The sequence below is a fragment of the Trichoderma harzianum genome (assembly GCF_003025095.1).
Source record: "Trichoderma harzianum CBS 226.95 unplaced genomic scaffold M431scaffold_14, whole genome shotgun sequence".
NCBI classification, from domain to species: Eukaryota; Fungi; Ascomycota; class Sordariomycetes; order Hypocreales; family Hypocreaceae; genus Trichoderma; species Trichoderma harzianum.
The window spans coordinates 36,622-50,776 of record NW_020209262.1 but is presented as its reverse complement, the minus strand read 5'-3'; the positions used below and the strand labels follow the sequence as shown (position 1 = coordinate 50,776).

The window sequence follows — 14,155 nt, the reverse complement described above, 5'->3', positions numbered from 1 at the left end:
CTTTTTTTCATTGAGTTCTGGGTCTTGTACCTGGTCTTGAAGAAGAAATCTGCGCCAGGGCTTCTGGAGTGGCAGACGAGACAGAAATGAAATCGATGGCTGTAAAGCTACTACTAGTAGCTGCGTTTCCCGGCAGCTTCATACGCCAGTAAGTTCGGGATAAATATCACTGGCACGTTGGTTGTCAGCCCACAGGTACTGTACTGTACGTATACTGGTACTCAGCCCGGGTCCCAAAGGAGCAACTCACGTTCGTCGCTGGAGCGGCATCTCCCTCCGGATCCTCTCTAGCTCATCAAGGTCAATGTCTGCGAAGCCAATCTCCTCGACGGCCCCATCTTCCGCGTTGCCATCGGCGTCTGATACACCCTTGAGGCAGACCAGGACCTTGCCCCATGGATCGACAACCATGCTGCGGCCATAGCTAGCCCGCTTCTCGTTGTGGCGGCCAACCTGAGCCGCCGCCACAATGTAGCTCTGCGTCTCAATGGCGCGAGCGCGGAGCAACGTCTCCCAGTGCGCCTCTCCCGTCCGCAGCGTGAATGCGCTGGGATAGGTGATGATCTGAGCCGGACGGGTGGCCCAGGGTCTGCCACTGCCTGGCTGGGCGAGGGCGAGGGCTGTTTCTGGGAACCGCAAGTCGAAGCAGATGAGACTGCCTATCCTGCCGATGGGGGAGTCAAACGGCGGCGTGAATCTAGAGCCCGGCTGGACGGTTGCGCTCTCCCGGAGGGTCCCGTAATCAAAGACATGCAGCTTGTCGTACGTGGCCGCGTCTTCAATGCTACCGTCGGAGTTGATATACAAGGCCCGGTTCAGTATCTTTTGAGCTGGCTGACCGGCCTCTTGGCCCACTACGGTGTCGTGGATGCCGACATGGACGGCAATGGAGTGGGCCTTGGCAGCGGCGCGGAGACCTTGGACGAACGGAGACGACGCTTGTGGAACGGCCAAGTCTAGCGAAGCTCGGGCATTGACAGCAATGTAATCGGATGCTTCTGGGAGGAAGAGAACCTGATGGCATTTGACCGTCAGCTGCTTTCGCTCAACGTACAAGGGGTGAGAGGCAAGGCAGCTAGGGGATGGGCGGCCGGGTCGGGTGAAGAGAGGTCATCTGCGAGGGAATGAACATGACGCGACGATGAAAGTTTATCAGTCTGTGAGACACGGCTCAGGCCAGCAGCAATCTCCCAGGGCTGAAAGGTCTATGGGCTGTGTGATTGTGATGAAGACGTGCTGAGACAGCTGTGCCTTCTCACTTGAGACGACAAGCTCCATAAGAGGGTGCATTCCTCGCTTCCCAGAGACAACCCATTATAGGCCATCTTGCGATCGCAAACAGAGTCTCATAAGGCGTCTCATCTCACGGTAGAAGGTGAAATTTGCTGTAAACAAAGGGAGCACCAGTAGTCTAGGTAGCTCCTGTAGGGGCAGGGAGACGGAGAAGAGGGCATACTTGAGCTCCACCAAGTGCCGCCTTGGCAACCAGTCTCACACACTGGTTTAGATTTGCCGTGATTGAGCCAGTGGAGCAAATCTGGCCGATTGCCTGAGTGTGAAAAAGAGAGAGTGTTAGCACAAGTTGTGGTGATGGTGATGGTGATGGTAGAACAAGGTGGTTTTTGGGTGTAAGACGCATTGAACCTACTGCAATGGCCATGACTGATGGCTTAGTACTAGCTACACCGGGTACAAGCAAAAAGATCAGGCTGTTGTACTCGAGTACTAGAGGCGAGTTGTCGCTTTGCTGGCTGATTTGGCAATGTTGAAACCACCTCGAAACGTTGCAAGTATTCACTCAACAGGACTCACTCATGCTTGTGCAGATGCGAAACCTCATTGGCGCGATCCCGCCGCAGCATTGCATAATCGAGGCATTTGTGTTTCCAATGGTATGGACCACTCACTACTACGCAATTACTAACCGCTAACAAAACACCGGGTCAATGCGATTGATCCATTAACAAATTGAGCGTTTCATCTACTAAATAAGAGAAGAACTGGATAATGATTGAATTATTTACATAGCCATTTCTTTTGATGCTTCTTCTTCTTCTTCTTCTTCTTCTTCTTCTTCTTCTTCTTCAAATACCCCGGTCAGTGCATACAAATCACTGTACTGTGTCATGCATGGCAGGATTCCGTCTCCGCCACTGATACGCGGCCTGATGGACAGATAGCAAAAGCTTATGTCTCTCCGCTTGCATCAGCATTTTGCCTTTTGTGCAACCCAACTGCGGAGCTTCTGACAGGACTGCGCAACTTTGCTGTCCAGCAGGACCATGTGAGATTGAGAGCTGCTGGGAGTCTCTTTTTCGTGATTCTTCTTGTCCTTGGACGCCAATCGCTTCACTTCACCCCACGTCATACAGAGAGCTATTCATCTAGACTCAGATCTGACAGACTGCCACAGACTGCCACCATGCCATCTCTCCAGCGCTTGTTGCTTCACCTTGTCTTCCTTCTGGCCACTGTTTCAGCCGCGCCATCGCAGTACTGTCTCTTTGGCCTTCCGCGCGATGAAATCGACTTCTGCATGGCCGTGTCGCTCTATCACAACCACTCGACATCAGCTCACGATGTCTATCTCTCACTGGCCGTGAGACGATCTGCCACCCAGTCCAATGGCACCTCTCTCGGGTGGACCGCTATCGGTACAGGCCCCAAGATGGCCGGATCTCTCATGTTCGTCCTCTATGGCGATCCCGAGGCGTCCGAGGCCAAGCCGACGCTGAGCGTGCGAACCGTCAAGGCCGGCCACTCTCGACCAGCGCAGGTTACCCAGCAAGACACTGGAAAACAGCTCGACGTTCGCATCTTGGAGACGACCTGGAAAAAGGCCGAGGACGGCCTGTACGTGGCCACTGCGTCTATTGTCTGCTACGCCTGCTCTGAGTGGATGGGAACGGAAATCTCGCCCGAGTCGGTCTCGCAGCCGTGGATCTGGGCGTGGAACAAGCAGCAGGACATGAAGGCTTTTGCGCCCGACCAGCAGCTCGAGGCGCACTCTATGGTGGATGGCTATGGTTACTTTTATGTGGACATGAAGGCGGCTACCTCGCACCACTCTGATGGCTTCCCGACTTTTAACGTGACCGGCGAGGATTCCAATATTGGCACCTCTGATCGGCCCATTAAGGAGGCGAAAACGGGGCTGTGGCAGAAGCTCCTGTCTCGGCCTCTCGCCCATCTTCATGGCTTCTTCATGATGACTGCCTTTCTGCTGCTGTTTCCTGTCGGTGCCGTGGCAATTCGCTCCGGTTCCGAAAAGTCATTCAAATACCACTGGGTCATCCAGGCTTCGGCCATGGTGTCTGCCCTCTGCGGCGCCATCGTGGCCATTGTTATGAGCGACAAGGTGTTTGGTTCCCCTCACCAAATCGCCGGTGTCGTCATTGTCTCACTCCTACTCGTACAAGCCGTGCTCGGCTGGCGACACCACGTCGACTTCATTCGCATCTTCCGCCGCACCTGGATCTCTTACGCTCACATCTCCCTCGGCTTCGTGATCCTGGTGAGCGGCTGGGCCAACGTCATCGGCGGCCTGGTGCTGTACGGCTTCAGTAAATTCGGCATCGCCATGCTTGCCCTCTTCATCCTTCTGGAGGCCGCGGGCGTGGGTGCCTGGTCGTTCTTGGCCAGACGCCGCTCCATGTCAAGGGGCACGATTCATAAGGAGACGCCCGAGTCTTCGGCGGCGTATTTCGCCTTGGAGGATATTCCTGAGAGCGATGAGGAGGATGACGCGGCGGAGGAGAGGGGGCTTATGCAGAAGCGGAATGATTAAATGAGTAAAATGTCGAAAAGAAAAAAAAAAAAAACAATAATGATGGATTTGACGGTAAATTTGGAGTTGAGGTGATTTCTATTTAGCTGAATTAAATATGTATAACCCATAATAATCCAGGCGTCGTCTTGTTTCGTTTAAAGCCATCTTAGAATTCACACACGAGAACTTGGGAGTCCAAAGTCATCCCTCCGCTCATACATATATCTGCATAGGTACTGTTCATTTCAATTCCGTGTGTACATCCAACTTCCGCAGGTCTTATTACGCTTCACCTCACCTCATCTCATCTCATTTCATCCACACATGCAAGCACACAGAAACCGAGTTACACATCTCAAAGCACAACTCTCTTTCATACTCCGTCTATTTGTCCTCACGCTGCCACTGTCAACTTTAAACTGATGCGCATTCCACCATCTGTGAACCATCATTTTTTGCGTTCACGTATAATTCCCTTCTCGGAGAGAACCCCCCGACATAAAGAGAAAAGAAAACCCTCTTGTAGAAAAAAAAAAAAAAACCAACCTTTTAAAGCTCGTGCAAAAAAAAAAAATTACGTGAAAAGGATTTAGAAAACAGAGACCAATAAAAGAGGATAGCTTCCTAGCTGTTTCATAAAAAACTCTTTCGAATAGAGAAAAGCTGAGCCTAGCTTTTCCTCCCCATCATCCAGCTCTCTTGTATGGCAAATCGAAATCGAATACGAATCAACGATTTACCAGCATTGCTTGAAAAAAACAAAAACAATGGGGAGAGAAGACACCGCAAAGAAGAATAATAGAGCACACCGGAATTCAGCGGTATGCCATTTCATCTCTTGTATTTCTCTCCCTAAACCTTCCCCCCCCCCCTGTAGAATTTTCCCTCCTATCTTTGGTGCCTATAACATAAAACGCCCTGCTGAACCGAAAACCTTGCTCAGGGAAAAACAGAAATGAGGAGAGAAAGAAAGAAGCAGGAAAAAAAAAGAAAAAAAAAGAAAAAGAAAGAGGAGGCAGAAAGAGTCTGCACACATAGCGCATGGTATCTCAACTATGACTGAGCCCGCCCATTGGTTCTGATATCCCTTCCATCCCCCCAAAGGTCCCCGCCATTCATCATTAATTATTTAGGGTTCGAATTGTCCAAGTTTATATAAGCGTGTTGCAGCGCCTTGGCCTCCCGGCCGTCTCTCTCCAGCACGGTGATCCAGTCACGAAGCTGAATGTTCTTCCCCTTTTCTTTGTCTTCCCGCCACGTGCCCAGTCTATTTCGTCCTTCAGTCGTCAATGCCATGTTGCCGGGGGATGGAGCTCCGGGAACGCCGTTCGGGCCTTTGCCTGGTCCTGGGGCTGCCCGTGTCGGGGTACTAGCACCGCTTCCTCCTCGGCCAACATTCATCCAGTCATACGTCTTGCCCGACTTCTTCTTGCCAAAGAGGCTTCCCTTGCCTCCCAAGCCCGCAAACATGCTACTGGTGATGTTCTGGTTCGCATGACTGCTAGCCTCAGCCGCCTTCATGGCTTGTGTCTTCTTCAACTCCTTCTTCGTCATTGCCTTTTCTGACTCTGGAGCTACCGATCCGGGTGTGCCGGGTGCGACGCTCCCTGCTCGTGAGGCTGAAGCGGCTGAGTCGCCCAAGCCTTCTTTGCGCATCTGCCGTCTTCGTAAACGAGCCTCTTCCCATTCACGCTCTTGCCTGGCCAAATCTCTCATTGTCAATGTGGCGTAAGAGGCGATCTTAGGCAACTTCGCCGGTGGTTGTTTGACAGCCGTATCATTTGTGTCGGCAGGACCTGTGAGGTGTGAGCGGATGATTCATGCAAAGCAAACATTCAAATCAACATCAAGCTTACGCTTCAACGGACTGGTACCCTGCCCGGCTTCAGTACCAGCGCCGGTTCCAGCTACAGCTCCGTTCGCATCGCCGTCCTTTTCCACAATGGGTTCTAATGGCTCTGCATTCATTGGAGCAGCAGCGGCTGCCCACTCCGGAGGTATATCTCCATGAGACGTCTTTTGCCGTGTTCTCGCCACCACATTTGCGTCCTCAACCAACTCACGTACTCTCTGCTTCGTTGCTATCGACATCAGCGCAAGCTGATCTACCAGAAAGGCGTCATGCGGAATAAAGGACCCGCTGGTCTCCACCAAGGTGCCATCCGGACCTGTACTTGTCTTGACTGTTACTTTGGGTGCTGCAAAGTTCTCAGGCAACTTCATCTTTCCCATGGATGGAACGTTGTTCTTGAGCTCTAGATTAAGACCAAGATGATGCTCGCGAGCAATTTTCTCTGCTCGGCGATGCAGCAATGCGACAAGAAGAAAGGGATCGTTGATCTCCTGGGTTCTCTGCACAGCAAGTCGCATTGTTGATTCTTGCCACGCCTGCTCAGCTGCCTGAGCAGTATACTGCTTCTGTGCCAAGTCGGTAGGCTGGGCAGGCTGGTTAGCGGGGCCGGCACCGTAGAAGCTGGACTTGGAACCCGGTGCATAGTGGGCGAATCCTGTTCTGGCTTCAGGCATTCCCTCGAGAGCATTTGAATAGAGGTCTGCCATGTACTGCTCTTCTGCGCGAAGGTCGATTCCCGTACCAGCCAATGAATCCGTCACGTCATACTCGTAGTCTTTCGTTGGTCTCTCTGCTGGCTTCTGGGGAGGCCCCATGATCCCGGGTGTCTGTAGTAGTGGAGCTGCTTGTTGCTGCATTTGCTGCATTTGCTGAATCGGTTGCATGGGTTGCATCGGCTGCATCGTTGCATTTGTATACTGCTGGGGCATTGGTATGGGAGACGGCAAAGGCACTGGTGTCTGCACATGCCCTGGTGTCTGTACCTGTCCTGGGGTATGTACCTGTCCTGGCGTAGGCACCTGCATTGGTGTTGGCATTGGAATTTGCATCGGCATCTGTCCTTGCGCTGGCGCTTGCTGAGGAGTGTGCATGACGGGCGTGGAGACTGATGGCGAGGCGGTTGGAAGACTCAGCCCTTGAGGAGGCGGAGGGTGGCCGTTTGTGTACTGCATGGCATATCCGGCCTGCACAGGTGGCGTTGGTGCTTGAGGATACGTTGGCGATCCGGCCGCAGTGGTGGGAGTAGCCACGGGGACTGGGCTCATTGTGTAAGGCGAGGCAGCGTAAGGCGATCCAGGCTGTGATCCAGGCCCGTCGGTTCGAACTCGTTTGTTGGGAGGCAGCGCAAAGCCCGAGTGTGATGTCGCGGGAGATGGGCTTGGCTGCGGAGGCGAAAATGCCGGCGGCGGAATCTGGGGCGAAGGTTGTGGTTGCGCCATATCGTCTACAACTTCTTCGACACTAGAAGCAAGCGAGCGGCCCGGCGGTGGCAGATTCGAACAAACTGAGAACAAAGTGAACGGCGAGCAAACGAAAGTCGGGGCGAGCGATTGCGGCAGTCGAGGCTCTCAACAGGCAGTGAAGCCGCCTGTCACGGTTGCCGTACCTCGTCCCATCCGACGCGCAGAGCTGGCACAGGATTGGCGGGCGGTACGAGATTCTGGCTGTGTGCGATAACGGCACCTGGAGATTCGAATTCGGGCGTCTCGGAGATGGAAATGCGCTGCGTGGCGTCGTCGAGCAAAGAGCTGGTCTCTCGCGGCGCTTTGTATGAGGTTGAAGCTTCGTAGCAAAGGTTGGGGGTCGCGTAAATTTAAAGTCACGTGCACCGGCACTTGGCTGAACTACGCGTCACTACCCGGACTTTAGCCGCCGCTATTGTTACTTATCGTGTAGCCAATTGATGCGGCATGAATATCAGCTTGACTTCACATCATCTTCACTTTCTGTTGTTGGGAAGCTCTGGCTATTGTTGTGCCATTTTTGCAGTGGGGCTTGTGCCATTGGTGCTGCTACGATACTTACTTGTGTTTTCTAACATTCTAGGAACCCCGGTGGCTTGGTGATGCTGATGTGAAGTATTCCTCGTCCTTCCTCTAGGCAGGCATTCTGATCAAACGCGACCATGGCATCCAAGCGGAAGGCGTCCGCAATGAATGCGACCGCGACGGACGAGCCAGTCGATCCCTCAGATGAGCTCATGTTTCTCTGTCTCGGCGGCGGCAACGAAGTCGGACGGTCGTGTCACATTATTCAATACAAGGGCAAGACGGTTATGGTGAGGAAAATCTGATCAATGCAGTCGTGGGCTTGGCTAATCGTTTTATGCTCATTCTAGCTCGATGCTGGTCAACACCCAGCTTACGATGGCCTCGCCGCGCTTCCATTTTATGACGACTTTGACCTCAGCACCGTAGACGTGCTCCTCATCAGCCAGTAAGCGATATCCCGTGCATACTCCCTCTCTCCTCTTCACCAGTCGAAACAAAGTCCAGGCGGCTATAGGTAATGGGCGAAGGGCTTATTGGTGCTTGTTGCGAAGGAAAGGGCATTGTTTCCATCTACACAGTGATGCCGTGTCTCTATGTCTCTCTTGTCTCTCTATCCACTTTATATGCCAGTTATGAATACAATACGTTCTCCGCCTGTTCACGCTTTGCCCCGAGATCATATCTTTTGCTGCCTCGTGATATACCGACCCATACAACCTGCCACTACTACTACTCTCGACAATGAGCCCTGCACGATGCCTCGAGTCTGTTGCTAACCCGTGGGGATAGTTTCCACATTGACCATGCGGCGTCTTTGCCATATGTCCTAAGCAAGACCAACTTTCGCGGTCGTGTCTTTATGACACACCCGACCAAGGCCATTTACAAGTGGCTGATCCAAGACAGCGTTCGTGTTGGAAACACGGCATCAAACTCGGCAACGCAGCTCTACACGGAACAGGATCATCTCAACACGTTCCCACAGATCGAAGCGATTGACTACCACACTACTCACACCATCTCGTCCATCCGCATCACTCCTTATCCAGCCGGCCATGTGCTAGGAGCGGCCATGTTCCTCATCGAGATTGCCGGTCTCAACATCTTCTTCACTGGTGATTACTCGCGCGAGCAGGATCGCCATCTTGTTTCAGCAGAGGTCCCAAAGGGCCTCAAGATTGACGTTCTCATCACCGAGTCAACATATGGCATAGCGTCACACGTGCCGCGCCTTGAACGAGAGCAGGCCCTCATGAAATCCATCACGGGAATCCTCAACCGAGGTGGTCGTGCGCTGCTGCCTGTATTTGCCCTCGGGCGAGCCCAGGAGCTTCTCTTGATCCTGGACGAGTACTGGGGCAAACACCCAGAATTCCAGAGGTTTCCCATCTATTACGCCAGCAATCTTGCCCGAAAATGTATGGTCATTTACCAGACATATGTCGGAGCCATGAATGATAACATCAAGCGACTGTTTCGAGAGCGTATGGCCGAAGCCGAAGCCAGCGGCGATGCAGCGGGCAAAAATGGACCCTGGGATTTCAAGTATATCCGTTCCCTCAAGAACCTTGACCGTTTCGACGATGTCGGGGGCTGCGTCATGCTGGCCAGTCCGGGTATGCTTCAGAACGGAGTGAGCAGAGAGCTCTTTGAGCGCTGGGCGCCCAGCGAAAAGAACGGCGTCATCATCACTGGTTACAGTGTCGAAGGCACCATGGCCCGGCAGATCATGCAGGAGCCCGATCAGATCCAGGCCGTCATGTCTCGCAGCATCGCGGGCGCCCGCCGAGGGCCGGGAGCTGATTCGGAAAAAGTGCTCATTCCCCGGCGATGCAGCGTCCAGGAGTACTCTTTCGCAGCCCACGTCGATGGTGTCGAGAACAGAGAGTTTATCGAGGAGGTTGCGGCCCCTGTTGTTGTACGTTGCTCTCTCTCCCCCTCTCCTCCTTTATGTCAGGAAGAAGTGAATAATTCGACATGTTTACTAAGTATTGTTCAATGTAGATTCTGGTCCACGGTGAGCAGCACAACATGATGCGTCTCAAATCAAAGCTCCTCTCCCTCAACGCCAGCAAAACCACAAAAGTCAAAGTCTACTCGCCTCGCAACTGCGAAGAGCTCCGCATCCCCTTCAAAGCTGACAAGACCGCCAAAGTCGTCGGCAAGCTCGCCTCCATTCCTCCACCAAAGGACGTTGACGCCTCCGCGCCGCTCGTCACCGGAGTGCTCGTCCAGAACGACTTTAAGCTCTCCCTCATGGCACCAGAGGACTTGCGCGAGTATGCCGGTCTTAACACCACGACCATTACGTGTAAGCAGCGTCTGACTCTGAGTGCCGCGGGCGTGGATCTCGTGCGCTGGGCGCTGGAGGGCACGTTTGGAGCTGTGGAGGAACTTCCGGAGATGCGCCGCGTCAAGGACGGCAAGCTAGATGGCGAAGATGAGAAGATGGCTGAAGACGCGGACGAAGAAGTCGCCAACCTGGTGGCAGCCTATCTAGTCATGGGCTGCGTCTCAGTGCGATATCGCACCAACGGCGAGGTCGAGCTTGAGTGGGAGGGCAACATGCTCAACGACGGCATCGCCGACTCCGTCATGGCGGTGCTGTTTTCCGTCGAGAGCTCGCCCGCCGCCGTCAAGCGCTCTTCCAACGGCAAGCATCATTCTCACTCGCACTCCCACGGCGAGTCTGATGACAAGCTGCTCTACGCCGCTCAGCCCGATAGCAAGAACCCGCACGCTCACGTCTCCCCCGCCGACCGTCTCGAGCGTCTCATGTGGTTCCTAGAAGCCCAATTCGGCGCCGACAACGTCGCTCCCGTCGAAGACCCCAAGCTGCCCCCCCTCCCTACCGCCGCCGCCATCTCCCCCAAAGAAGAAGAAAAGAAAGAAGAAGACGACGATGAAGACAGCAAAGAGGCACTTAAAGCAGAAATAACCAACGGCGAAGACGTCAAGCCCGAAGCCATGGACGTCGACGAGGACGGCGCAAAGCAGCAGCTGGAAGAGCGCCAGCACAAGGAAATCGCGCGCCTCCACAAGATTGGAATTCCGGTCCCGGGGATCTCGATCAAAGTGGACAAGATGACGGCGACGGTCTGGCTGGAGGATCTTGAGGTGGAGTGCAACAACAAGGTGTTTGCGGACAGAGTGCGCGCCGTGGTGGAGCGAGCAGTCGAAGTCACCGCTCCGCTATGGGGATAAGGAGGATTGCCTAGGTTTTTTTACATGATGGTGATTTTTTCAACTACGAGAGAGACATATGGGATAGGGACATGGGAATTTGTCGATATACTCCTGTTGGTGGTGGGAATAGTAGAAGTGGTTACATACTTAGATAGATACCAGCGTCAAAATGAAACATGCCAATTGTAAAAATCACAAGAACAAATCCATCACGTAAAATGCATAGCAAAAAATGAGTAGATCAGCACATCATTGTTTCCTTTCTACTTCTCCTTTACATAGAGTCTGCGTATAAGTATAAGAGATGCAAGATATAATCATACAAAAGGGCGCTTTAACTAGCTCACTAGGTCTACTACATGGAGAGGGCGGGAGAAACAAGAAAAGGAAGAAAACAGAGAAAAAACAAAGGAGAAAATTAATTCCACAGATAACACCTCGCACATGTCCCAGTTATTCCAGGTAATTCTTCAACTCTTCCGACTCTTCTATCAGAGTGTTGAACGAAAAGGGCGCAAACGGCCAACCGTTGAACTCCGCAAACTTGGAGAAGGACTCGACCCACGCCAGTCGGAGAGAGTGCAACATGGCACTTGTGCCCTCCATGCAAACCAGAATGGCAATTGCTGAGGAATTGTTAGAATCATGATTAAAATTCAAGAAACGGGTGTTGTTAAGACTTACTAAGGAAGAACCACAAGTAAAAGCCGATGACAATCATGATAACACCAAGCACGCCGCCAGTAGCGAGGCAGGGACCGATGGTCATGTCCCAAAGCACAACGCTGAGCTGCTGGTGAGCAAGCGACAACGCCCAGAGACGCAGGTAGGACGCGGTGTGAGAAACACAGTTCAAGCAAAATTCTAGAGGACATAATTGTTAGCATTTCCATATACATGGACTTGATGACAATTCATCTAGTTGGAATCAACTTACCAATGGTGTGAATGATTTGATGAATCATGACCTCGCTAAACTCAAACTCCTCATGCTCATCATCAATGTTCTGGGAAATCATGGCAACGCCTTCGCCGTCGTCAAAACTATTGCCGTGTCCATTGACCAGGGCCTCGCTCTCGTCATCGCCGTCCAAGGCACTAATTCGAGAGGTCTCGCCAAGGCCTCGGTAGCCCCGGGCGCGGGTCTTGTTGTTCTCCCAGCGAAGGTAGAAGGGCTTGAGGAAAAGCAGAATGGGCACTTGAACAAAAGCCAGCAGAAGCAAGATGCTCTGGACATACTCTTGTCCAGCATACAATCGCTCATCCAGCTTTCCGGGCTGCAGGAACATGTAGATGAGCATGTTCAGCAGACCTGGGGGAGCCTTGCCAACAGCATTCCAATCAACCGACCACTTGTAGATAATGCAAACGACAAGGTAGCCAAAGATGGACTGGAAAAAGATCATGCCGGGGATGAAATTGCCCCAGATGTCAATGGGCTTCTTGAAGTGTCTGGCATTGATGTACGAGAAGCATAGCGAGTATGTCATGTGAGCCCAACCGAGGATGATACTCATCTTCATCTTGTAGCTGTTGGTGAACAGGAGGTTGTTTTCGGTGCCGTGCCAGGCCCAGTCGAGGCCGAACGGGTAGCGATAGCCGTTGTCGTTCAAGGTAGCAATGACGGGCGTGCCTTCGGACCAGTGTTCGGGACGCTCATACTCCCACGCACTACCCCAGAGAGTCATGGACTTGGAGAAGATGTCGTTGTACATGAGACCTGTGAAGACGGAGAACACAGCCATGACGAGAGCGATGTATCGGCCGTAGAAGATCATGGCAAACAGTTCAAAGGAGACCTTCTTCAGCGACTTTTCCCAGTAGATCATGGCCAAGGCGGCAGAAAGCATGATGACGGCGTGACCCAAGTCACCAAACATGACGGCAAACAGGAATGGGAAAGTGACAATGACGGGCAGAGCAGGGTTGACTTCTTGGTATGTGGCTGTGCCATATGCGTTGACAATGGTCTGGAAACCCTCGGTAAACTTGTTGGTCTTGAGATAGGTCGGGGGCTTCTTGTTGGTATTAATCTCGTTGACGATGGATGGGACGGATAAGCCAGCTCGGTTGGTGACATCCTGCAGCGTGGAGCGGATGAGAGGCATGTCGTTGGTGGGGCACCATGCCTCGGCGATGAGCGTTCGGCGAGCCGAATCATACGAGAGAAGGTTGAGCGTGCTGTAGACAGCCTTCTCCTTGGAGATGAGCACTGTCCAGGGAGCCAGCGACTGAGAGATTTGGTTGAGCTCAGCCTCGAGAGTGGCCTGGGTGTTGCGCAAGACGTTTTGCACATCCTCAAGACGATTGTTGACCTCGTGAATCTGGTCGCGGCGAAGATCGCTGTTCTCGTCGACATTGTAGACGTCGGCACCCATGGACTCGGAGATCTTGCGGATCTTGCTGAGAATTTCCTTGCCGTGGGCGAAAATGACAAAGACGTTCTTCTGGATGGCCTCGTTGTTGGTCGGGTCAATCAAGGGCTCCGGGATCTCCGACTGGTTCATGTACAGGTTTCCTCGGAGAGTTCTCCAGAGGATACGCTCGAAGGCGGCGACACGGTCCCTATTGATGACACCGGCAACAAAGCCAATGTTAATGCCGGAGAATGAGCGCTCAACGTCGGGCGCGGTGTTGTGCTGCTCGATGTCAGACAGGAGAGGCGCATCGTCATTGTCGGTCGACGCGCGGATTTCATCGACGTTGCCGTGGGCACGGTCAAAAAAGCTGCCGGCCTCTCGCAGAACCCAGCGCCACTCAGTGAGATCACCCTCGCGCTTCTTCAGCGTCTCGTAGCTGTCGTTGAGGGCGGAAATGCGCTGCTCAAGCTTCTGAGCCCGCTCAGCAAGCTCGTCGATCTCTGACGTCGATGGAGACGCAAGCTTCTCGGCGTCAAGATCCAGCTTCCGCAGGGGAATGCCCGCTTTCTCCATCTGAGCGTAAAAGTAGCCTAGGCACTGAGTGTTAGTCGAAGCCGCGTCGGGGTCGATGGGTAGATAGATGGAGCGAGGTGTCTCGCCAGTGACGTACGTAGCTGTCGCTCGACATTATCAAGTCGTCGAATCTCCTGAGTAAAGGTTCGCTGGAAGGCGCTGACGTCCTCATTGAGCTATTCCACAGATAGAACTGGTTAGCAAACCTCGACTATCGTGGCTCGGCGTCGTCATCCAGGGCAAACGCCAACAAAGGGAAGGGCAATACATACATCGCGAAACTGGCACAGGCCAAGCTCTCCGAGCGCAGTCACAACCTCCCGACCGATTTCGTTGGAGACGTAGAGCTGCACCATGCTCATTTCCGCCGAGCGGAACGGCGTGTCCTTTCGCGGAGCCATGGTGATGAGGTTTTAAGACTCCA

At 53.1% G+C, this 14,155-nt stretch overlaps 5 protein-coding genes across 5 annotated transcripts; 2 read left to right on the top strand and 3 right to left on the bottom strand.

Moving 5' to 3' along the window:
* Positions 1 to 138: 138 nt before the first annotated feature.
* Positions 139 to 1,660, bottom strand: M431DRAFT_499147 (hypothetical protein; the record flags this gene model as incomplete). The annotated part of the gene is made up of 4 exons (XM_024917765.1): positions 139 to 169; positions 251 to 1,014; positions 1,457 to 1,549; positions 1,649 to 1,660. The coding sequence occupies 4 exons, from the start codon at positions 1,658 to 1,660 to the stop codon at positions 139 to 141; spliced, it is 900 nt and encodes a 299-aa protein (XP_024769989.1).
* Positions 1,661 to 1,962: 302 nt separating this feature from the next.
* On the top strand, positions 1,963 to 4,261 carry M431DRAFT_151390 (hypothetical protein). Its single transcript, XM_024912839.1, has one exon. The coding sequence runs from the start codon at positions 2,423 to 2,425 to the stop codon at positions 3,785 to 3,787; it is 1,365 nt and encodes a 454-aa protein (XP_024769988.1). The 5' UTR covers positions 1,963 to 2,422; the 3' UTR covers positions 3,788 to 4,261.
* A 633-nt stretch (positions 4,262 to 4,894) lies between these two features.
* Positions 4,895 to 7,060, bottom strand: M431DRAFT_499145 (hypothetical protein; the record flags this gene model as incomplete). The annotated part of the gene is made up of 2 exons (XM_024917764.1): positions 4,895 to 5,565; positions 5,626 to 7,060. 2 exons carry the CDS (start codon positions 7,058 to 7,060, stop codon positions 4,895 to 4,897), a joined length of 2,106 nt encoding a protein of 701 aa, XP_024769987.1.
* A 498-nt stretch (positions 7,061 to 7,558) lies between these two features.
* M431DRAFT_19773 (hypothetical protein) lies at positions 7,559 to 10,816 on the top strand (the record flags this gene model as incomplete). The annotated part of the gene is made up of 4 exons (XM_024913284.1): positions 7,559 to 7,899; positions 7,960 to 8,057; positions 8,402 to 9,530; positions 9,617 to 10,816. Exons 1-4 carry the CDS (start codon positions 7,747 to 7,749, stop codon positions 10,814 to 10,816), a joined length of 2,580 nt encoding a protein of 859 aa, XP_024769986.1. The 5' UTR covers positions 7,559 to 7,746.
* Positions 10,817 to 11,251: 435 nt separating this feature from the next.
* Positions 11,252 to 14,132, bottom strand: M431DRAFT_95198 (hypothetical protein; the record flags this gene model as incomplete). Its single annotated transcript, XM_024924676.1, has 5 exons — positions 11,252 to 11,424; positions 11,483 to 11,662; positions 11,736 to 13,748; positions 13,829 to 13,907; positions 14,004 to 14,132. 5 exons carry the CDS (start codon positions 14,130 to 14,132, stop codon positions 11,252 to 11,254), a joined length of 2,574 nt encoding a protein of 857 aa, XP_024769985.1.
* Between the last annotated feature and the right edge of the window lie 23 nt (positions 14,133 to 14,155).